The sequence below is a fragment of the Aptenodytes patagonicus genome, chromosome 19, assembly GCF_965638725.1.
Source record: "Aptenodytes patagonicus chromosome 19, bAptPat1.pri.cur, whole genome shotgun sequence".
Taxonomy (NCBI): Eukaryota; Metazoa; Chordata; class Aves; order Sphenisciformes; family Spheniscidae; genus Aptenodytes; species Aptenodytes patagonicus.
Genome location: NC_134967.1, coordinates 3,980,379 through 4,005,373, shown reverse-complemented (window position 1 = coordinate 4,005,373; position 24,995 = coordinate 3,980,379). Strand labels below are relative to the sequence as shown.

Below are 24,995 nucleotides of genomic sequence, written 5' to 3'. Positions count from 1 at the left end.
CCAGTGGAATGCTCCTGAGCTTTTCCAGACAGGAATGCAGATGAGAGACTAAAAGCTTTGTCAGTTTCCCAAACAGCTAAAAAATATGCAGCAGCAACAGCCTTTCATAAGGAGGCAGATATAGCAGTCACAGTGAAGAACTCTGCATAGGGAGAAATTCTTCTTCCAGGCAGTGTATCAAAATTTGGTATAATGACAGCATTTTACCCTAATTATGCTTTTTTTTTTTTCCCCTCCTCTTGCAGGAATCAACTCTTTAAACAGTATTCCTGTATGTACTACTTCATCTGATGATGTTCATTTTCACTGTAGGGATGCCTCTTGTAAGGAAATAGTCTCGAAATATTTGGCTGATTTAAATCTTCAGAGGTGCTTTGGATTTTTGCTGTTTAGAGTAAGAAAAGCACAAACTTCTCTTTAAATAAAGGAAAAGCAGCATTGCTAAAAGTCTTTTTTTAAGAGGACAAGGCTAATCACAGAATCATAGAATCATTTAGATTGGAAAAGACCTTTAAGATCATCCAGTCCAACCATAAACGTAACACTGCAAAGTCCACCATTAAGCCATGTCCCTAAGTGCCACCAATCAATTGGAAATGTTCTTGTAAGAGGTCAAAAAGGAACAGGACAATCTTTTAAAAGTATGTGAATTCTCTGTCCAGTTTTTCAGCATTGTGAGATAATTCACTTCTCCTTAAAATGCAGCCAGCCAGGTAAAAAGTTCAAACTAGCCTTATCCAAACCAGTATTTCCAGGCGTGATCCAACACTGAGATAAGCAGTCTTGGAGATGTTACTAGCATCTCCATTCTTTACGCATCTATTTCAAGGCTTAAACCACCCTACTAAAGTGTCACACCAGTTGACAACTCAGGAACATTAACCAAAACCAAAAAAAGCCCAAACAATCAGGACAAACGCAAAGGAGACAGAAAGCATGCAGCCATGTAAGCATATACCCTATTGGGATAGAAAGGAAAATGGAAAGATTTGCTGAGCCATCACACTGACTTGAAAGGAAGCTGTTCATGCCAGCACATCAGCATCTCAATCCTTGATCTTTACATAGATGTACCTGCAGTCTTTCCCACCAGATCTGGCGGATGATCTCACGGCGTTCTGGTACAAGTTTATACTGGATAACCTCTTCCAGCTCTGACAGCATCTGGCAGGATACCATAGCCTGAAGGAAACAATCACATTCCATCCCAATCACTACAGAACAAATCTATAATTAAGGAACAGTATTTTGGCATCAAAATCTTAAGTACATATGCTGCCCAACAGGTAAAGGACTGACTGCTATATACTGGTATCTAGATGATCTGCTAATTCAAACTTTCTAAATGTCAATTCTTATTTCTTTTTTTTTTTTTGGGTGGGGGGGGGGAAGGGGGGGAGGGCGCGCGGGGTGGGAAGCTCACTTCACTGTTTAATTTGTCCCAAAGTTGCTCCTATAAAGTTGTATTTCTCATTTGACAAGAGCCATTTAGCTTGTGGGCCTACACAGGTCTTACGTTTGATACAAGTGCTATTCAGAAGTTTTATGCAACTTCTAGAGACAGTCTGAAGCAGCAATGAGGAGAACGAAGGCTGAAAGTTAGACACTTACCCCATAGGCTCGACTGTAGCTCTCTCCTGCCATGGCAGTCAGCTCAGCATCTAGCAGATCTCTGGCTTTGTCAATGCACTGAAATAGAACAAGATATTGGGGCAAAGCTGGTATGTTTTATCTAGAGTCAACTGTTGGAACTGCTATTCATCTGTTCCATCTCATGAACAAAGCTGGCATTGTTTCCATTCTCCAACAAGAACCAGGAAAGGATGTTATCAATAGAAAGAATTGACAGGAAAACAGTCTCCAGCAGCAGGTATAGGGGAAGTCAAGGGGGCTTCATTTATCACCTGCACAGTCTGAAGTTTGTCTTTCTACCAAATCAAAGTTTACAATGACAGTAGCATTAGAAATACTGCAGAGATCATAATTAATAACATTTATAGAGGAAAAGAGAAGTTCACATTTTAGTGCAAGAGAGTCAGTTACAAAAAAGCCTCAAGAAATGTCTCTTGATAATATACAATGACAGAAAATAGCTTTCACTGTTTTACGTAACCCAACAGGTTTTTATGAATTTTACAGGACAGCAAATTCCATTTCTCTTCCTCCAACTAAGACATGCTCTTCAAGCATGAAATAAATCCTGCTCTGGTTCCAGTCATTATATAATCTCTCATGTATAGTTTTTCCTGTTCAAAATCTTAAAGGTTAATCACAAACTCTACCCCTTTGAATGCCTGGCTAATTTTACTGTGCACATGACCCAAAAAATCTATGTACGGGTTTTGATAGAGCAGACTGAATTACTCCTTTATCTAAGTTGGCAAGCCAGCACAGAATTCTGAGAAATGGTACTTGAGCTTCCTTGGAAAGTAAACAACATGCTTTACATCTACAGAGGGTAAAAAGTCGCTCTGCAAATCTCCTCTGTGACAAATAAGCATACCAATATGGCTAATTCCTTGCCTTGATTTCTCATCTCAATCTAAGATTTAAGATTTATCACTGCTACCAGAAAAATTAGAGGAAAAGTTCTGGTACATGATATATATGAGCACTTCACTGAAAAAGCTGCAGACAGAGGTGCACAGAACACCCATGAAGAATCTTGTGTGTGTCTTATGCCATGAATGCCTTTTATCAAGCAGTGCCTTGTAGAATGGAACCTCTGCTGAGATAATCCTTGCGCACTGTCTGTCTAGAAAACAGACATAAAAGTAAAGAAGCCTAAGAATGACTAAGACATTCTTACTCTCTACAGCACTGGACCGCTACTATCTGTACATATATTCACTGCTGTGTTTCTGGAAATACAAGAAAAGCTCAATCACCAAGATCTAATACATCAATGGAAAAAAGGTTACTGGGCAATTCAGAAGTTATAGTCAACTGCTTTAAAACAGCATGTCTTTCCATGCAGCAATATAGCCTAGTTCATCTTAAACTAGGTTTTGGGAAGCCAACAAGGAAGATCATTACCTGCTGAGCCAGTGAGAAAAGGTCCTGATGAAGAGCCAGTACAGCCCTGTAGAAAGCACCATCATGGGTGTCCCTCGGGATCATGCAGGTATATTCTTCCATGCTATCCCACTGACCTGCAGAGACACAGATATCCTCAGTAATACAACAGCCTTCTCTGCAAGATAAGAACAGAACTATGCTACAGTGCTTAGACATCAGCAACTAGGCCTGAATGCTGTGTGGTACTTCTACATTTAAGTCAGCTCTCCAACAGCTTGTCTTTGGCAGGGACAGTCTGTGTTATATACAGAAACTGTATATATATACACACACACATACACAGAGTTATAGACAAGCAAAAACTTAGGCATTTTTCTTCTAGGCCAATTGTTATCCTCATAGAAAAGGTTTTTGCATTCCTTGTGATGAAAGAGTTGAAATGCTGACATTTCCAGAACATTTGAATGAATTAGTGTCCTACAAAGCAAAAGATTAATTTTTCTCAGCAAAGGCTGGAAGACAGTAAGCGATTTATAAGCTTCTCTAGTAAATAACCGGCTATCAGGATAACCGATATTTGGACCATTTACAGATTTATTCCACTTAAGATTGTCTACTCAGCAGATGCAACCTATCAAAATGCTCAACAGATATTGTTCTATTTTGTAAATAAAAGTCTGCCACAAATCTGAGAAATTCCATTAAACTCATTTCAAGTCTGAGCTATGTTCAATGTAAAACTAAGTAAAAGGGACCAGTTAAGCAACCGATTATCTGCTCAGACCAGTAAGGCAGTCTCTTTGATACTTGAGACCACACTGGGAGACCTTATGTAAATGTAGGTTTTCCAAAGGTCTTCAGCGTTGAATGACACTTACTTCATATCCCAAAGTAAATAATTTTGTTCTTTGATTTTGCTGTTTCTTATGTTTTGTAATTCTGAAGTAAGTTAAAACTACCTGTGCTTCCACATTGTGGGTTGTCATACACTACCACACAAGGATACATTACCTAGACCCCAGGCAGCAGCAGCAGCCATCCTAGCCATCTTAGCTTGAGTTTCATCATTGACCTGCGTCCACTTTTCACAGCATTGCTGGTGGAGCTGCCCCCTAAGAAGAAGCCACAATTTCTGATCAGCGAAAAGCCTCTTCTAAGAATTCCGCCTTGTTAAACGACTTTCCACAGATAAGATAACCAGCCCCATCGTTCTTTTTATATAGAGTGGAGAACAGGATTCTTCTCTTCTGGCCAACTCAGACACGCTAGTCTGATAACAAATACCCTATCATCAGAAAATAATTTAAAGGTACACTATGCTTTGAAAACACAAATCCAGACAAAAGTTTGTATTTGTTCCTCAGCGGTTAGTAATGCCTACTTTATGAACTGAACTGTCAACTCCAGTCTACAAATACAGAAAAAAACCCCATTCCCGAGAAAAAAAACAAACCACCACCAAACAAGGGATGCTTAAAGTTTTTTTGCAAGCGTCAGTACAAGGAACATATGATCTGAATAGCTTGTGCATGGCTCCTGCTATCAAACATTTTGGATAAACACATCATCAAGTTTGAAGACAGAGGCTAGAGAATCAATGCTGCTGTAACCTAGCATGAAGACTTGTTATAGCACGATCTCAGAGGGGATCTGAATCTTTCATCTCCAGTGGAGAGGAAGCATCAGGATTTTTTATATTATTTCTTTTAAATCAACTGTGAATGCTCCATTAATCAAACCAATTAATGTAGGTGTTGCAGATCCAGAATTTATCAGGCTGGATACTCTGTAGCAGTGGAATAGCTTCCAACTGTGAGGGAGGCCAACTTGCCTTCTCTACTGTCATCCTCTCCCCTCCCAAAAAGGAAGATGAGTTAGTCAAACAGAACCAATGGGCTGCCGCAGGCAAGATAGTCTTTCTGATAGCTTAATGGCCCAGGAGAAAATACCAAAATAAAACAAATGAAAAACCAAGCCAAACCTAGCAACAGCAGTAAATCAGGACCTCACAGATGCTAATAAAGGCGTATGGCTCTTGCAGACATAACTACATCAGGAGACAAAAGGCTAAGAATATTTTGGCTGTACTTTCAAAACGTCACTGCACAGAGTACTGAAATAATGATGCTGTGTAGTATCAGTTCTAGATTAACTGTCATATTCTGCCAAGCAGACTCCAGCAGCACAAATAGTCAAGTTGAACACTACTGAAGAATATCAGCAGCCAAACCATGGAATCCTTAGTCTCAGGATGATGTCTCTATAGTCAGTTGCAAGGTAGGAGACAGCACTTTGCAAAGGCACTTCTGAATTGTAAAAAATATCTGCATAGAGACAGAGTGCAGTTCCACAACAGGAAACACACAGATCTTTGTGAGATTGTGATTGCTGTCATCACTACAGACTATCAATAGATGCACAATATCTAGCTCCAACAGAAGAAAAGCGTCCTTTTGTAATATATTTGTCACCGATATGTGAAGAAGCAGGAGGTTCAGAGAGGACACTTCACACAAATACATGTCCTGCAGGAGGGAGAAATTCCGTAAATACCTGGTGGGAACTGCCTACTCCTAGAAAAGATGATTGAGAAACGCTCAGTAAGAGGATCTGTTTTTCCTACTGAAAAAGCTATGCCCAATATGCCTCACCCTCATCTAGAAATAAAAAGGGCAGAAAAATGCTGTCAGAATCAGGTTTCTCAAACAGCTGTTTCTCTAACAGTAAAATGACTTTAGTGAAGAGGAATCTCCTTACTGTGTGCCATCCCATGGGTTCATGTCAGGACCCATCAGGAGAGAGCTCTAGTGACATGAAAAGTTCAGTAGAAAGGCGGAACCTGGACCAAATCACATATGCCCCTGGGTAGAACTGCATGCTACAGTGCACAGGATGCCTTCTCCAATTATCTTCTTTGAAGTGAACAGGGAGAAAAAACAGAAGCCCCCAATTAACTAGCAAGCTATAAGTCACTACCAGCCCACCCTCTCACAAAAAATGACTCTGATCAGTTACATGTTGACAACGCACATTTAACATAGGGTTTGAAATACCAAATGTCCACAAAGACAATGCTTAATGAATGCTAAAAAAAGGTAATAATGAAAAACTCAGCCATCTACAAGATGGGCAAAAGGGTTTTAAAGTGAGAGTAATTTATTTGGCATAATCTTACACCCAGGTGACTATGAGGAAGCAGACAATTTCACTAACAGTTGTGCAAAAGACCATGCTTTCTGGATAGGCATAGGTCTGACCATGAATAAATACAGAAATCTCATGTTTTAATCAGAGTTTAAAAAGGAGGGCCACAATGAACTCCTTTTATAATTGTTTTTGACAAATGCTGCCCAGTTAATGTTTCCTGAGAGGTCCCTTCTATTTACAATTTCTTTCTCTGTTACAAATGGGATTGATCTGATCATAAGACTGCAGATTCTCTTTCAGAGAGACCTTAACTTATCAGATGGCCCATCCCAAAAGGCTTAGAGATGTTATTACCAATTCTGACTTCAATGAACAAAGGGAGAAGTCACTGGAAATACTTAAACTATTAAGTAAGCAAGACTAAATAGGAATTCAGGCAAAAAACTTTCACCTGGATGACAGCATGCAGAGAAGAGTTAGGCACCATTTTTAAAGGTGCCATTTTCCTCAGTCTTCAGGCATTCCCCTCTTACCATTCACCAAGTGCTTCCAAGCAACGCATCCGTCCTAGCATCAGCTCAGGATCGTCTTTGTTGGTATCCATCTTCTTGTCATAGGCCACCAGAGCATCTTCCCATTCATGAAGCTTTTCATACCAGGTAGCTTGAATTTCCTAAGGGGTGGGGCAGGGGGGAAATCGGAATAAATAGGAGGATTAATATTCACCATTCTATATTAACTACCGCAGCTTTTTCTGAAAAATTCTGTGTCTATGGTGGTCACTTAGTCCTTTTTTCATTCTAAATATCCTCATGGACTTCTACGATACAGAGAAAAGCCTTGAGCTAGCGTGAAAACAGGAACCCTGAGTATCGCTTAACCTGCACAGAAATGAATTCAGGTTTACCAGAGGGATCAATCCAACATCATCCCCCTATTCAGTGCCACTGAAATACTAGCTGGTGCTTTTCTTTTTGGAGAGGGGGAGTGAGTGGAATAGGAAAAAGGGTAAACCTATAAAATATTCCACTTCCCATTGTTGCACATGATTGCATTTAAACAAGAACAGCAGTCCTGTGTTCAGGAATGGAGTGACTAACTGGAAAAAATAAAAACCCCAAACCCAAAAAGCACACTGTGCGTCTGGCTACTGTTAGGCCATTTTTTAATACAGCAGGTAGTATGATGTTGGGGTCTAATCATAGCCCTCACAAGGAAAGGCTGCGGTTTGTAACAAAGACTTCAAAAGTAAGCCAAGCAGTGATCCCTATCAGCTGCACAAACTTTTCTTCAGTCTTTGTTTCTAGATTTTGTTTCTAATTTTCAAGAAATAAAATGCCTTAATATTTTTTCCATACTCATCTCTGCCAATGTTTTTCTGCTTAGTCCTTGGCAGCTTATGTCTTGACATAGGCTGCAAAATAGATTCTTTTCCCAGCCCTGTGGGCAGGGTCAGTATAAACCACCCTCTGCATGCCAGGTGTTTCACTTTGGATGTTTGTATACCAGCCCTTTAACTTCTGAGCTCAGTCATAATATTTCAAGTAAGTTCCTGAAAGTAGAGCTCACAGCTCCTCTTAATTTCTATTCACTGCCTATTCTGGCAAACCCTGTGTTTTGAACTACATTTAGTGCTAGAACTACATTACTGCTAAAGAGTGAGGTCAGAATTAGGTTAACATAGAGCTTTGCTCAATCCACCCAAGGAATCATAAGAAGCTGCAAAGATGTTCTAAAGTCCTTACTTCTCCCAGAAAGGACTTCTTTTCCAGCCTAGGTCAAAACCACACATAATCCTACACCAGAAGAATTCCACCATTTTGTGCTTATACCTGTTCCCACTTTCTAGTGGTTCCTAATGAAAGGAACTGTCCAGGGCTGTCTTCCTTTTCCCAATCACCCTAAGGCACTGCAAGAATTATCACTGCAAAATCATCTTTTTAACAGAGTAGAGTTAGCAGGAAAGCATAGATGCTTTAGTCCCTGAACACAAATTAAATGCTTATAAAAAAAGAAAGAAAAAAAGGTAAGTCATGCAGAAAAAGACACAGAACAAATACAGAATGGGGTTATTTTATTCCTGTGAGCAGTCAAAATTGTAAGGGACTGGCTAATCTGCTACTCTAAATAATATGTGAACTCTGTGACAGATTCACGTGCCTCCTGGATGAGAGAAGCTAGAGGCGCAACTTCCATTAAATCCTCACCTGGAAGGCATTGATGCAGTTTCTCAAAAACCCTCAAGCATTTAAAGCTTAGAACAGAAACTTAATCCCTCCCTTCCCAGCTTCTTGTAAATAAAATGACTTATTTTGTCAAGTTGCTAGTTCCCCACAGCTGCATTTAGTGTCAGCGATAGCTGCTAAATTCTCCTCCAAATCATGTTCTTGCAGCCTTCCCCAGCTATCTAACCTGTATGCAGTGTTTGCTAGTATACAGCTAAGTCCACAGTATATATCCCCATAGGCACTAAGGCACCTTCAGTATGAACGAGGCAATATTATAAGTGGGGATAGAGTCTCAACGTGATTGATTGAAAAAAACACGCCACCACACACAAACACCCACCCTACAAAAGCCATGAAAACATAAGACATGAAGAAGAGACTTATCCAGCAGGACTCACCAGCTCCCCAAAGTGCTTCATGGCATATTCCAGTACCCCAGCAGCTGCTTCTGGCTGTTGCAGTTTATTGTTAATGCTGAAAAGGTAGGAAAAGAAAGACCATTTAACACAGTTGGCAATTATTAGGGGCTGGTATGAGCTTCTGCTTGATAATACCAAGCTCTATCATTTAGAAATACCAGTGGAACGCCCTCCTTTTTCTTTAAAACTTTCAAGTGAATGATTAGACTACCTAAGACACACGACTACATATTTGCAAAACAATAGGTGCATGCATCTTCTCTGCACATATTCTCAAGACTTGTTACACGAAAGAGTGATTGTAGATGATTATCAATTCTAAATAGCAGCCTGCATAGAGAGAATAGCTGCCAATAGTTTGAAAGGCATAATTTCTGAAACAGCTGCACTTATTAAGAGCTTTACAGTACTGATTTTTTTTCCCCTTTCTCTTAAACAGACCACCAACTCCTTTAAAAATCAGAGTAGTGATTTTAATGCTCCAGGAAATAATCTACATCATTAGAATGGTTGACAAATGTCACCAGGAACACACCTGCTGACTTCACAAAAAGCTTGCAACCTTACTTTCAGTTTCACGTTTCATATAATGCCTCTGCACTGGTACCAACCAGTACTGGTGCTGCTCTTTCGCTGGTTTTCAAGAATGTCAGAAACTCCTGCCATCACAACCAGTCCTCATTCTGTACCAGTGAGGCACCTTGCTTTGCAAGGGCAGCTGAATTTTGTGAAGCACAAGCAAATAGACTACTCGTGAGCCTGGTTCTCCAGTTCAGCAACATGATGTTCAGCTATCCTCTTAAATCATTTCTATTTCACATTGGTTTTCTGATCTTACTATCAGAAATGGCTCTGTCTGCACATTGGTGCTTGGTGATCAGCGCTTTTGCTAAACCCCAATTTAATGAGGAAATAAACTTTTTATGAAGCTCCTGCTATTTTATAAAGCTTATTTATGAACAGTCTCTGGCTCATTGCTCTCCTCTTTCCCTAGTGGCACTGGAGAACAAGAAGTGCAAGTGTTTCAAAGCAATGTCACAACACCTGAGCACGCTACAACACACCCTACAGTCCAATATTAATACTAGTTAACATTTGGAATGGAAACAGCATAACCTAACAAAACAAAGCATGTCAACTGAGAGCAATGCAAAGAGACTTTCAACAGTCTTTGAATACACTGCTGCAGATGTAGGCAGCTTTCAGAAATGTCCCTTCTTGCCTGCTATCATCAAAACGATCGCATATTTTTCCCCCCTATGAGAGGCCTGTTGATCAGTAAGAGACAAGGAAATCTACAGTATTAAAGGGAGTACTCTGAACAGACAAAAGAGGGGAAATTTTCAAGTAAGTGCTATATTTCTTCTCTGAGGAAGTTTCCTTTCCTGACAACTAAAGAACCAAGCTCCTAGACACACTCTGGATATCTGGGAAGGTCAAGTAAAATACTCTTGGAAATAGGACCTCAGAACGGCTTGAGCTCAAATCAGATTTAGTCAGGCTAAGAATGCACCATAATCACAGTTCAAGAAGACAGGCACCCAACAATGGGAAGGCACTTGAAAAATACCCGTGCCTTTTTTTAGCAAGATAGTCAAAGAACATACTACCTCCACGCTTCCCAAGGGAAAGCTAGGCAGCAGTGCCTCATAAAAGTGATAAATGGCTGTCACATTTCATATCCTGATGGTTTAAAGAGCCACTGGCAGACACATCACTTCCAGCATGTCAGACAGTTAATTACTTCCAACTTATCTTTCTTGTCAATGCTTCCTGACAAAATTGGCCGTTATCTTTTATTCTTTAACAATTAGCACTGCTCTTTTGCTGATGCTCCCTGGTGCACTCAATTACGCCTTTTTTGTTTCGTACTTTCTTGGCTGTCCAAAGTAGAATCAAAAGTTTCAAAGCTGTCTATGGTTAGGTTTAAGCAAAGGGAGGGGAAAGAAGGGAAGGGGAAGGACACAGACTTTGATTTAAAAGAATACACAGCAGTAGATATAATACTGTGTTGTCATAATTAATTATAAATTACTCTCTTGTAACAAATGATCTAGCCCACACAGCGAGTAAAGATAGGTAATTCTGTGGACTAGGATAAGCCACTGACTGGGAAATCTCCTGTCAATTATTTCATGTTTTGATGTACCACATTAAAATAGTGTATACACAAAATGGGGGGGGAGGGGGGAGCAACAACATTCACTGCTTTGGCAGAAATGGACCTAAACACAGAGAAGTACAACTGTCAGGAAGAGTACAAAAATCCCTCCAAAGCAAGACTCATTCATCAAAGTGGGCTTTATTACTACGGCTGAACATTCACTGACTTATTTCTTCAGAGTAATAAAACCTTTGTAATCAGTGCATCGTTTTGCTATTCAGTTTTACAGGCTAAGGGAAACACAGTTGTGTGTGGATTAAGTTCTTGTGTTTTGCAGGTTTTTTGTTGGTTTTGAAAGACCTTGGATTTCTGCTTTTTCTCATCTGCTGGATTTGGTGTGCTCTGAGTGTTGGAAGTCTATTGACAGTTCCCAAAAATCACCAGTACCACAGCTGACTGGAATGTGTTTTCAACAGACCCACAACTCTCTGTGTACAAGTCCTCTGAGGGTGGGCCTGCAGATTGTACTTCTCTTGGAAAAGCATTTCCACATGGAGTCCTGTTAACACATTCAAAATACATGTTTAGAAATCATGGCATTCTGTGCTTCCCTACCCTTTCACCTTCCTACCATTAAGGCCTTGCCTTTCGCCCTGCAGATCTGATGAGGTCTGCGCTCAAGCAGAATCTTCTTAAATTTTGTAACACTCTTAAAGCACTACAGAGCTGTTTTCTAGTTATCGTGCTGGAGACTGGACAGAACGAACAACACTACAGAAAAGCATCCAGGCACACAGAAGAGGCCCCGAAGGGCTAATATTCCAGCCAGGCAGAGTTGCCAAGGGGGTTTAGTCACAGTATTGCTGCTGGAAATCACGGCAGTTTACCGGATTAGAATCAGGGGAATAGATTTCTCCTTGTATCTGGAAAAAGATAACTACAAGATCTTTCTGGATTAAAGAAGAAGGTGGGAAAACATCTCTCAAGATAGAAACAATGCTGCTGGCTAACTCAGAAGACAGTAACTTAAGTCTTTATTTACTGGGTGGTGTCCTTGCAGTTGTTCCTAATTCAGGATAATATGAAGTTTAATATTAAGGTGAAGATCAATTGTTCTCCATATCCACTGAGGGTAGAACATATTAATCTGTTAATTTTTGTTTAGAAGCTAGAAAAAAGCCACCGCTACCACCTAATTTACTTGAAGGCTCATCAGCAGGCTGTAAAAGACTACTACTGTACCTCCTTACCTGGAAGTTTTTAGGTATAGGTTTGGAAAGCCATAGGTTACATGTCATCTTTCAGGAAAGGCCTAAGTATTCAGCTATGCTGCCTGGTATGGACTGGCAGAATCTTCCCATATTAATGCTCAAGTGAAATATTTCAAAATTATGTATTTTAAATGCCACATGTACATACCTAAAATCTTCTCAAACTATTTTGAGACAGAGCTGTCCTCATGTTTGCAGGTAGACTATTAAAATGGGAGACCCCAGAAACAACAAGATTGCATAAGTCATATCAACAAGATTTTGATATAGTTTGACCTAATGTACTAATTTCACTGTTTAATACCCACCATTTGATTTCACATTTTATGCAATCAAAGTGATTAGAAGAAACAAAAAACCAACATTAAGATCCTTATACTTTCCTTCAAAATGAGGATTAATTAGTTGCAAAACTGATTTTCATCAATGAAGTTTTATATGAGTTTGGCTCACCTGGACTCACTGCGTAATTACATAATGCAGCACTGTAAAATTAAAATTGATGTCAATCACAATAACAAAAGCATTAATTCCTATATTCCAAGTGCACAATCTTCAGCAGCTGTAAGGGGCAGCTGGATAAGGATATGAGACTGGCACAGAAAGCTTTGTAAGAAGACAGTTAAATCCAAGATTATAGGTAGTTTTTCCCCCCTGTTTATTAATATCTGTACTGTAGCCAGGATAACATCCAATCCTCCTGTTCAATCCTAACCTATTTGCAGCACTTGATCGTGATGAGTGGGATATTAAAATGTGAAAAGCCTTCTAATGAAAAAAATTTTGTAGGGATGGAATGACATAGTAATTGGAAAGAGTGACTACCCTTGGCAAAGTCCCTGATATAAAAATCTTGGGCAAAAAAATCTTAAATCTTTGAATTTTATTAGTAGTGAAAGGTTACATAAACCTACTGTTTGATTATTAAGATATCAAATAAAAATGTAAGTCTTAGATGTGCAAAGGACTAAAATGTAGCACACTGAGCTAGAATCACAAAAAAGAACACTATTTAAGAGAAATATACACCTATTGCTTGTATATTATAAAGGCTATTTAAACAGAAACCAGACATGAAGTGGGAATGAAAAACAACTTTACTGTCTTCAGCAGGAAGAGCACTCAAATGATGGACTTTTCTCTTCCACAAACCCCAGGCATAAATGTGTAATGTTTACTAGAAATATTCTCTTTTATACAGTCCTGGAGCTTTCCAGTCTTCCATTATCTTTGAGGGTCTCTAACAATACTCTCTGTCTCTCACAATATATATATAATTTCCAAGAACTCAGAAGTAAGAGACTGGACCTTTCCCTACCTTTCCATAAAAACGAAAAACTGCCTTTTAACAAACTCTTTTCAGGAGGTCCCAAGCCTATCTGTGAGGGAACACACACATTTCCTATTGCCAGAAAGCATCTCAAAACTTGGTAGAGAAACCTTATTTTTGCAATAAAGCAGCTTGTGTTCAAACTCTAGGCAAGAAGCCAAACTCTCCTTTTTTTTCATCTCCCCAAGTTTGTTTAAAAAGCTGCTCTATGTGACAGATTTTACCAACCTAAGTCAAGCTTGTTTTTCCTTCTGAAGAAGTGCTGAGAGCTTGCTTCTGGGATTAGAAGTGGAAGGCACTGCTACTTTGTGGATACTTTGGGGAACAGATAATCCTCTGGCACCAGGAATTGGCTTTGTTGGCCAGTTTCCCCAATTCTACAGTTTATTTGTGTTCAGGCATCCCTGAGTCCTTGATTCAGCAAACCTCAGAAAACAACCAATTGCCCTCCAAACAACTCCAAAACCCAATGCATTTCCATCATGCCACTAAAAATTATTCCCATGCTGGGAACAAATACATTTGAGAAACCAATACCAGCAAAGAGCTGTTTTCAATAAACAGTTGTGATGATTGCTTACAGGCCAGAGTAGCAGCCCCTCCAGCTTTTCACAGCAAGGGCGCACCACATTGCTCGCAGGCATCAAAATTGGCCAAATTCCCAATCTTGATATAAATGCTTGCAAATTAAATAAAAACATTCATGAGCTTTGAAAGGAAAAGCAGTGAAAACCATTACAATAAAATTCTTAGTCAGCCCTGCTGCTCAGGCTGCAAAAGGTTTTCTATCACCTGTTCCTTATTAACCAGATTCAGTGAAGGCAGAGAAGAAAAAAAATTGCCAGGGAAGATATTTAGCAGAAAAAAGGTGAAACACAGAGCCAGAGTCTTTGTGTATTGGTTATGCAAAGAAAGGATACATTAAATAAAAAAGAAATCATAAATGATTGTAGGTAGTATCAGTATTTTGTTTCTCATCAGGCTCTTTCAACTTGTTCCACCTGTTCCTATGTAACTTCAGCGATTTACAATAATTATTTGTGGTAGACAACAATTTTATTTGACTTTACTAGGGATTTAGTCATTACTGTAAAACTACAGCAGAGTGAATGTTAGAACATTTATGAGCATCTCCAAAAGCCAGAGGTGAACAGTTTCACACTTCCTGGGAGGGGAAAGCAGTATTTCACAGAGCTTTGACTCCTGCGATCTGCCGGCAGAGAGCTGATGAGAGCCTTTGCCATCTCAGCAAGCACCAGGAATGCTAGATTCTAAGCATTTGCCGGATGCATATTAAGGGTTTTGCAATGACCAGCTACCAAATAAATAGCCACAGGGCACTGAGCTTTTCTTCTTGTCTCAGCTTCATACACACCTGCCAGAACAGCTTCCCAGAGAAGGCAGTAATTTAAACCCACCTCTCATTTAATCTGGCCCTCCAGGGACAAGAGCTATCTGGTTCTAAGCAAGTAATACTAATATACTTGAATTTGGTAACATCAATCGACATTATAAGCACAGGGTACATAATAACTACAACTATGTTTAGACTCAATTCTCCCAACCACTTCAAACCTACATTGTTAATGAAGTCAAAAAGGATTTGCCTCATGTTTTTGACTTTAGGATCTCATCTTTTTAGCTACCATGTTGCAGAATACTTCCACATACAAAATATAATGGAGGAAAACCAGGGCGATGGATTTCAGACCAAATGATAATTCCATTTCTCTTATCAGTATTGGGGGAAATGGGAAAATAGGATGTCCTGGTTCCGGCTGGGGTAGAGTTAATTTTCTTCCTAGTAGCTGGTACGGTGCTGTGTTTTGGATTTAGCATGAGAATAATGTGATAACACACTGATGTTTTAGTTGTTGCTGAGCAGTGCTTACACTAGTCAAGGACTTTTCAGCTTCTCATGCCCTGCCAGCGAGAAGCTGGGAGGGGGCACAGCCAGGACAGCTGCCCCAAACTGGCCAAAGGGACATTCCATACCATGTGACATCATGCTCAGTACATAAACTGGGGGGAGTTGGCCAGGGGGCGGTGACCGCTGCTCGGGGACTGGCTGGGCATCGGTCGGCGGGTGGTGAGCAATTGCATTGTGCATCACTTATTTTGTATATTCTTCTATCATCATTATTATTATTATTTCCCTTCCCTTTATGTCCTACTAAACTGTCTATCTCAACCCCACAAATTTTACTTCTCCCCCCCCCCCAATTCTCTCTCCCATCCCACTGGGGGCGGGGGAGTGAGCGAACAGCTGTGTGGTATTTAGCTGCCTGCCAGGTTAAACCACTACATAGGACTAGGATGCACTCAATAATCACAGAACTAGTTTCTCCCTAGCTATGCCCAAAACTATGCCTCTTTCCAAAATATAACAGGATCCTGAATTCAAGTTGTACGTACACCAGTACGTAACAGTGGAACAGTTTCCTACAGACTGTCAACTTCTACAGCTGATCTAATCTGGCAATGACTAGCATCAGTAGCTATTGCTGCCTAAGTGATTACACTCAGTTCTCCATGCAACAGGGAAAGATTCATCTTTCAAATACTCATAAGAAGTCAAATTCCATTAAGGCTAAGGTCTCTGCCAAGAGAGATCTGTCTGCCCAAATCTCTCTTAATGCTTCCTTAAAAGTAATGACAGACAGGAAGATTTGTACTCTTTTCCGTTCCTGCATAATACGTCTGTTGTCACCCCCTTAGACCAAACAAAGTGAGAAAAAGAATTATCTGTTTTAAAACAGGTAAATCAAAGTACGCAAAAGAAAGATGGCTTGCATTAGGATACACAAATCAGAGGCTGAACCCAAAATAAAACCCTGGCTGTTTCATTTCCAGTTAAATACTCCAGTTTAAATAGGGGATTTGGAGGCCTTTCTGCACTCTTTCGTAACGTCTATGTGCAACAGAGGGTTTGGCTGAATCCTGGATCTTTCCAAAATTTGTATCAAGAGGGAATGCATGGACCTACAAGTGGCTCCCCTCTTCCACATCTGTCCCGCATGATGTGAGTGTGTGTGAAATTCAGACTGTACAAGACAGATAGAAGAGTTATGGCGAGTGAGAGCAGCAGTAGAATGGATCAAAGTCCTATGTAACACAATGGGGATGTTAGCAGGGTGGCTTTTTGGGGGCAGAGAAGCCAGAGTGTGGCCTGTACTATTCTTTGTTCCAACTTTGACAAAAACACATTTCTCATCACAGGAAGCCTGAGAAGAATTTGCCCCTGGGAATGACAGAAGCTCCAGCTGGAAGAGGGCTCAGACAGGATTAGAAGCGGAACAAAAAGGGCAGACTTTCATCCGTGTGCAGTGGCACTTTCTAGTCTGAAGTATAAAAGGCAATTTTGCTATGGAAGGTTTCTGGAATGTCCATGACAACACTGTGACTGAAGCCTACGGTCTGCTGCGGAGGTATCCTCAGTACTTTAATCAAATTGTACTTGCATATCTCCAGCAGTATCTCAGGCCACCAATACCACACAGTAGCCTTGCCAGCTGATACTACAGACTACAGTGGTTTCTGCCTGAAGTACAGCAGAGAGGCAGTCACCCACAACGAAACTCAAGACGCTCATGCTGTCTGTTTGGAGATGTCTAATTCTGACCTCCTCCAAAAGATCCCCTCTTCCTCCTCTAAGAAAATTCAGGTTTATGAAACATCTGTATTCATATTCCACCCCTTCAGTGCTTTGATGCTTTCATCTTCCTAAATCTTTGCACCCTGTGGGGTCTCTCATTACTGTTCTGCAGAAAAACTATTAGCCAGCTGTGGTGCAAATCAGAGGCAGAAACAAAGCATCTACCAACAAGTGTAACAAAGCTAAGGAGGAAGAGAAACTGTACCAACAAGAAATTGTGCTTCCTATTTCTCTGAAAGTGGATGTCAGATCAGCAAGGCTTTTCTAATTAAGCAGAAATCCCACAGCCACTTTGGATCAGCAAAAGAAGTCTAGATGGGATAGCATGTCTCAGTTGGGTTTGTCCTTATTTTCTTTGTTAAAGGAGCAAGATTAGCTTTCTTTTGTTTTCTTGGACACCAAGAAGCTTTAATGGCATTTACCCCAGGAACAGATACATGAGCCTTTTACTCCTTCATGTGCATCTTATCTCTGCCAGTTATCACAACCAGAAACTTTGCAGGAAGATGCAAGAACCCACATGTCAGGCAATTACAGAGCAGCTGGCCTGTGGAGAAACAACTTATCCGTAAGGATCTAGAACAAAAGTTGCAGACCTTTTGCAAAAGACTGCACCATCGCTGAAACAGTTCTACTTGGAGATCAAACAGCTATAATCAGCTTTTGAACTGTTAAAAGATATAGAAGAGGAGACTGGAAATCACTATCTCAGCCAGCTGATACTTGACCTATACTCTGAATGTCTAAAGATTTAAGATTTACTCTTAAACCTACGCTTCATGTAACTGTGGACATTTTAATTACCCATAGATTTTCCTCTCTTAAAATCCTGTTAATAAACTGGCCTCCATAATAGTGGAGTTAGACCAATCACATTGCCTGTAAAAAACCCACCTCTTATAAATTTTAAGTAGACTGTCTTTCAGCATTACTTAATGTCTTTTCACTTGTCCACTATGAGTAAACACAGGCATGGGTTTTGACTTACATACTTTGCAGACTTCTTTCCATCCCACCCTCAGATATCCCATCTCTACAAAGAACAGCACTGAATGCTACAAAACAAATAGTGCAGAAACACCAGAGTCCAGAGAGAGGAGGATTAGATGCTGACTGATGAATTTGCTAAAATATTATCTAAATTAAGAAACATTGCAAGCACAGAGTTACCCCCTACGACTTCTGGGGAATATATTAGTAGGACTTGTTGCAGCTAGGGCTGGCTACCTGCTAGGGAGTTACCTTCCTTGAACTTCTATAAACTCATCCTGTTTGGACAGCCTTTTCACATTCTGGACCTCTAATGCTGTTATGTTACTGAAGTGCCAGAACTAGTCACCAAGAGGGCTACAATCCAATAGGCAGTAATTGCTGGAAACTCTTCTCATTTCATAGCCCTCTCCCACACCCCTTCAAGACAGAACTGAGTGAAGTCTCTCCTGCTCTCCCCAACCTTTCTTGGCTGAAACCTGTTCCAATTTCACCCTGTAAACACCTGATATGAACAGATGAACTGGGAGGGGCCAGGAAGCTCTTCATAGCTTCAGGGGGGTGGAGGTAAACAGAAAAATAGTATATAAGATGCTTTGAGACAGACTTCCAAAGTGCATAGACTCTGACAGGAGGGGTCTGAAAAAAAGCTACTTCTTCAGGCTCCACCTTCAGAGACTCACTTCATTGGAAGAAAGCTAGGTACCAGTCTGCTGTAGCACTTGCAGAAAGTTTCATACCTATCCCAGCTGCATTCAGACTACCCGCAGTCAGCTGGAAGTTTTCTGTTGCTGTAAGCAAAAATGCCAGCAAGATCCACTGCTCAGCTGGCATGGCTCTGCATTGTCACTGTGTCTGTGGCAATCTATCCAGCACTGCTGCAGAAGCCTCCTAAAAGAAGAACAATCAATGGGAACGCACAGTCCAAGATGACAGGCTGCTGCGAGGAGATTAAGGAGCTCAAGTTGCAAGTAGCCAACCTGAGCAGAATGCTGCAGGAGCTGAGCAAGAAGCAGGAAGGTGACTGGGTGAACGTGGTCATGCAGGTGATGGAGCTTGAAGGGAGCACCAAGCAGATGGAGTCCCGCCTCATTGATGCAGAGAGCAAATACTCCGAAATGAACAACCAGATAGATATCATGCAACTCCAGGCAGCTCAGACGGTCACACAAACTTCAGCTGGTAAGAAGGGAGTTGCCAAGCTCCCAGATACACCTCTTAATGCACAAAGTGAACTAATGACTAGTTCTTAATGCTAGCGTGTCCCACTAATGTCATTAGCAAGTATGCATACTGAATACTTCTGCTTAAAGTATTTCCGTAGGCAGGTGATCCTGAGAAAACTAGTTTGAATTTACCTGTCAAAAGTCCAAAGATCCAGCTGTATTTTAATATCTGTATGTCTGTTATCAGGGATTGGAAAAACTGAACAGGTACTGTATTTGTACAGTGAGGAACTCAGTCTAATATTTCATTTTCTGAGCACTACAGTACCCATCCAAAAAGAAAGGGAGCTGGCTTTGTCAGGGAATGGCTCTGGCAGTAATACCCTCTGAGTTCACAGTGCTGACAGGGGACTAGAAGTTGGTAAAACAATTAGAAACGCTCTCCAAGCATTACTGGAGATTTGTAACTGTATCTTCACTCTGGTTCAGAGATAGTCGTAAAAGAGTGATTCATTTTTTGAATGATAATTCTCAAAAATTCAAGGCTGTAGACAATGAAAGATGCAAACTGTTCTGGCTAGGCTTATATCAGAGTTAAGTTGTTCAAAATTCTCTCTTCCCTGAGGGAAGGTTTCACTGCACACAGTGATTGCACAGGCCTGTACTAAACATGGAATGCAGGTGCATTTTGTAGGTCAGCTACCTGTAAAGCCACTTCTAGAAGAAAGTGTGATTTTTGTTGATTTTTCTCTTAATATGACATTCACTGCAACAAGCTTAAAACTTCCTTAAAAAGAAACTGCTGTTGTCTGGGACAACTGCGTTTGCCAAAAGACTTCATTTGGATTTTTTTTGTTTTTTAAATGCAAAGGAAAAACTTCTAAATCTATTTACTAAGTAATTCTTAGAAAAAGTTCCACTTGGCTAGTTTTGACACACCACTGTTTACAGTAGGTCTTAAATAAAAAATTATACCATAACGAATCTCTTTGGAGCTGTAGTAAAGGTTTGGGGAAAAAAAAAAAAAAAATACAGTAACACACAGAAGAAACCGGTCCAGAAGTTATTTAAAACAGATGTGTCTCACCTCACCAGGTAAGAGACACTTAGTCTGTACTAAACTAAAAACTGTCAGAATGCATAAAGCCTTGCTTCAGCTAGTTTATCTTCCTCAGAAGAATAGCTGTGCATTTTAACATCTTCAAGTCAGCTCCTGCACCGGGAGGAAAGGAGGCTTGCAGAGACTGACAGATTGACTGCAGCTAAAAGCCACCATCTCTGTCACAGGCTCTAGTGCAAGAAGTGTTGAGCAAACATGCCTCATCTGCAAACTTGGCTAACCTGTTCAAGCACACAATCAAAACAGGCATCTGGCAGCAGGCCTAGCCATTCTATTAGATAAGCCTTTATTATTTGGGAAGGGGACAGCAAATATATACCTTTTTACCTTCCAGCACAGACACACACAGTAGCAATGTGAAGAGAAAGCAGAGATGTCTCTTTGGATAGGAGAGGTAAAAAAACAAAACAAAACAAAACCACCCACAAAAAACCCCCCAAAACATCATGAAGTCCCAGTGCTACAACCTTTTTCCAATGCATGCACTGATCAAAACTAAATCATTTCAGGAAAACATTAGACTTGTGGGAAGTCTTCTTCACTGATTACTCCTTGTGTAATTACTAAGCTTTACAGAAACCACACTTACAGGGGAGTTGTTCTTGCTGTTCAGATTCTTACTTTCTGGTTCTGATTCAAGTAGATGCTGTCTATGACTGCTCATCACTTTACCAGAGGAACTACCGAATCTCTGGTGTTTACAAGCTACCTCCTGATGAATTTTTGGGGAGTCCAGATCTGGAGGTAAGGATGTCAAGTACACAATGTATATTACATGTCTTTTCAAATATAGTCAAGAAATACTTATCTACCATGGAGATGAAAAGCGCACATACGGAGTTATGATACCCTGCACTTTGAATCAGCATCTTTATGTAGGCAAACTTCAAGGAAGGAAAGAGTGTACATTTAAGAGGGAAAACAGAAAGAGGGTTCATTTAATAAATTTTTTCCATGACTTTTAAACAAAATAGGAATTTCTTCAAGTTGTGAAATCTGGAACAATGTCTTGTGTTAAGAGAATTGAACCATCCTAAGTCTACTGACAAGTAAACACTGCCATTTTTCCTGTTCTAGGTGTTCTGTGACATGGAGACAGATGGAGGTGGCTGGACTATCATCCAAAGACGTAAAGTTGGTTTGACATCTTTCAACAGGGACTGGAAACAATACAGGGAAGGATTTGGCAATATTCGGGGAGATTTTTGGCTGGGAAATGAAAATATCTACCGACTTTCAAGACGCCCCACTGTTCTGCGAGTGGAGTTGGAGGTAATTAATAAGCTCTTAATTTCAGCAGCAAAAGGTTTTTTGTACAAAGTGATTCTCCAGCAGCAGATACCATCTCCTATCTCTATAGGAGGCCCAAAGAACTTGCATGCTTTAATTGCAGGAGAAGGAGGTAGGATAGATCTAGTGATACATTCAAGGACAAGACAGAACTATGTTCTCCACCATGCAAAGTCAGCAGGACAACCTTCTGTCTGCATATAGATTGTGTCTTAGGGAACATGTGGGGCTCTAGAGAATCCTGCGGAACCCACTGCAGACAGATCAAACTGTTGACCACCTCAGATTTAAAGATTCACAGAGATGCCCCATGAAGTTTTAAAGACTCCGAGACTTTTCCTTTTGCAGCACTTCCTTCCAGCCTGTGTACAAAAGAGTTTGCATTGTATTATCCCAAAACAATTTCTACAGTCTACTAAAGGCTTGGGCTTGACTTAGACTAGTTTATAGCTGGTACAATAGCTTTGAGGGATGGGATATGTACAATGGAAAAAGTGAGCTGAAAGGCTTTATGTCTATAAGTCACTGTTTCAGAGAGGAAAAAAAAAAACCCTACTTGAGGCAGCACACTGTGAGACAGGGATGTTGAATGCAAGAGCTGTGTACCAGGTTTCCATACATATTGTTTAATACCAGTGCAGATAAGACTTGGAAATATGATGCTTTGCTCTGGAAAGTTTCTTTGCCTTAACAGATAAGTTTCTGCAGTCTGAGACAGAAAAAGGTCATGAAAAATCTAGGATTGAGAAAAGATAGGCAACATGCACTGTATATAACCATAGTTATATGAGTTTTATATATATATATATACACACACACACACACGAGAGTCTTTTCATAAACTATTCTAATAGCACCTATTTCTTCTTCATTGTTCTGTGGCAGGACTGGGAAGGTAACATACGCTATGCGCAATATAAGCAATTCACGCTGAGCAACGAAATAAATAGCTATCGTCTTTTTGTGGGGAACTACACTGGCAACACAGGGCGCGATTCCCTAAGGTACCACAACAACACAGCCTTCAGCACAAAGGACAAGGACAATGACAAGTGTGTGGATGACTGCGCCCAGTTCCGTAAAGGTAAAACACACAAACACTTTCCTGTCCTGAGAGGGCTGCCTGGGTAATCTGTAAAGAGCCCAACTCCCTCTTTCCAAGTAACTAGTAAGTAGTATCTGGATGGCAAATCAAGGGAAAGATGAACAATTATGGAATACACACTTATTGGTTATGTGGGAAACCTGGCAGTTAAAGCTGATTTACACAGAGCCAGACTGTATGTTATAGACATCAGTACTCTTCAAATGATTTAGTGTATGCTCTCACCTACACATAGTTATCCAGCCCATTATGTGTACCTGCCAATCTGCCAGACTATCTCAAATGTTGATCCAATTCAGTGATGCAGGAAGTTATTCCTGTATATCTAGAAGGTTTTTATTTTTTCTTACATTTTTATGAGGTTTCAAGTTCTAATATTAGGGACTTGTAATTATTCTCCTACATTATTATCCTACATGTATCTCAAGGTTCGACCTGTATTCTAATCTTTATTCCTACTCTATTAAGAGCCTCTAATGAGGTTACTCTCTTCATTCAATTTATCTTTATATGAGGTCTGTCACAAAGATAATTGTCTTCATTGCATCTTGCCCTTTATTTTTAAATTTCCCCATTGGGACCCCATGCAAGATGCAAATAAAATTGTTGACATCAGTCTCAGTAAAATAGCGCAGCTTACTTGCAGAGTCCAGAAACATTTTTCAACACCTTAAAACGCCCAAGCTAAGAACCCAAATTCATTTCCTATGCTAACTCTCAGCGTCAGAGACAGAAACTTGTCAAGGAAATATTCTAAGAGGAATGAGCAACTAATTGAAAAGCTACTGGCCTAATTTGACTATGTAACTGTAAAGCCTCTATGTATTTAGTATCTATGTTAAGTTTTGAATTTACCTGCAATCCCAGCTATTAGGGCCATAGGCTCCAGGGATTAAATGCTGCATTCTGGTCACTCTCTTCAGGGAAGAGCAATAATTCTTATTATTAATACAAAACAAACCTGCTCCTCATCAGGAATCTATTCATTTGCTTTCTGAAAAGGTGGATATTGGTACAACTGCTGCACAGATTCCAATCTGAACGGGGTTTACTACCGCAAAGGAGAACACACCAAGAACATGGATGGCATCACCTGGTATGGATGGCACGGATCAACCTATTCACTGAAGAGAGTTGAGATGAAGATCCGTCCAGAGGATTTCAAACCGTAGAGGGAACCAATATTTGATTGTACAGCTACACGATGCCACTGCACAGAAGGTGGGCAACGGACAGCTCAAAATCAGCCAAATAATTGTTCATTTCAACTAAAACGTGCAACAGCTACATACTGGCTATGTACACACACAAACACTAAGGCACATTAAGCACCAGCCACAGCCACTAGTATTATCAGGGCTCAGACTTATTTCCTCCTCTTCAGGCTCTTTCCAAAGGGAAAAATATTGTGTTACAATAGGTTAGAACAGAATGCACTTACAGCACCTTCAGAAAACCTACTGGTGTGTTTTCACTAGCATTGAGTAGTGGGTTGCCTTAGTATTAAGCAGCCAGACAGGGACCGAAAAAAGAAAGCCTCCTTGTTGCCTTTCCTTCAGTGTCGAGAGTAAGCATTGCTGAGTAACTCCTTCCAAGAGGGACTCAAATCACAAAAATGACATACCCATTTCAAGCCAGAGGAATCAATCAGAAGTGTCCCTGATGCACCTTTCTTTAATGTATAGTAAGTGACTTACATTCCCACAGAGGAAAAAAATGAAGCTCAAAAATTTTGGATTAATTAGTATTGCCCAGGTTCTCTCCTGAAGTTTTACTGCCATCTCCTGCTGCTGCCTCAAATAAGTCCCCATAGAGGGCTGCACCCAGCAGATAGTAACCCTGGAGGAAGGATTTGTCCCATATGCTCTGGGGCGTTTATTCCTATCCACAGATCACCTAAAGGTTGATAAACTAGAAAGCAACTTTCTGGGCTGCCACCAAATTATGTTCAGGTTAGAATATAAGTGTGCTATATGTCAGTAAGACTAAGAGAGAACAGCAGGTTAGCAAAAAAATCCAGACCCAGCCACCCAGCCAAAAAACTCTACTCCAACACTTAGAACCACTGTATCCATGAGCAAAACACTAGTACGCACCACAGAATCCATAAGTGCCAAAAGTTACTCAAACGTAAGGGACTGTTTGCTAGCAT

At 40.4% G+C, this 24,995-nt stretch overlaps 2 protein-coding genes across 6 annotated transcripts in view; one reads left to right on the top strand and one right to left on the bottom strand.

Annotated features, from left to right (window-relative positions):
- Window positions 1-24,995, bottom strand: part of MTOR (mechanistic target of rapamycin kinase) — a 68,510-nt gene that overhangs the window by 21,927 nt on the left and 21,588 nt on the right. For all 4 annotated transcript variants that reach the window (XM_076355869.1, XM_076355870.1, XM_076355871.1 and 1 more), the window contains 6 exons: window positions 8,792-8,867; window positions 6,699-6,838; window positions 4,030-4,130; window positions 3,037-3,152; window positions 1,612-1,689; window positions 1,075-1,182 (listed from right to left, as the gene is read on the bottom strand). In XM_076355869.1, coding sequence (XP_076211984.1) covers window positions 1,075-1,182; window positions 1,612-1,689; window positions 3,037-3,152; window positions 4,030-4,130; window positions 6,699-6,838; window positions 8,792-8,867 — 619 coding nt within the window. The remainder of the gene's footprint in view (window positions 1-1,074; window positions 1,183-1,611; window positions 1,690-3,036; window positions 3,153-4,029; window positions 4,131-6,698; window positions 6,839-8,791; window positions 8,868-24,995) is intronic.
- On the top strand, window positions 18,816-24,662 carry ANGPTL7 (angiopoietin like 7). 2 transcript variants are annotated; one of them, XM_076355972.1, is made up of 5 exons: window positions 18,816-19,344; window positions 21,092-21,192; window positions 21,526-21,720; window positions 22,624-22,822; window positions 23,846-24,662. In XM_076355972.1, the coding sequence occupies exons 1-5, from the start codon at window positions 18,966-18,968 to the stop codon at window positions 24,013-24,015; spliced, it is 1,044 nt and encodes a 347-aa protein (XP_076212087.1). In that variant the 5' UTR covers window positions 18,816-18,965; the 3' UTR covers window positions 24,016-24,662. The 2 variants fall into 2 exon arrangements, with proteins under 2 accessions (XP_076212087.1, XP_076212086.1); XM_076355971.1 differs by having other exon boundaries at window positions 21,089-21,192.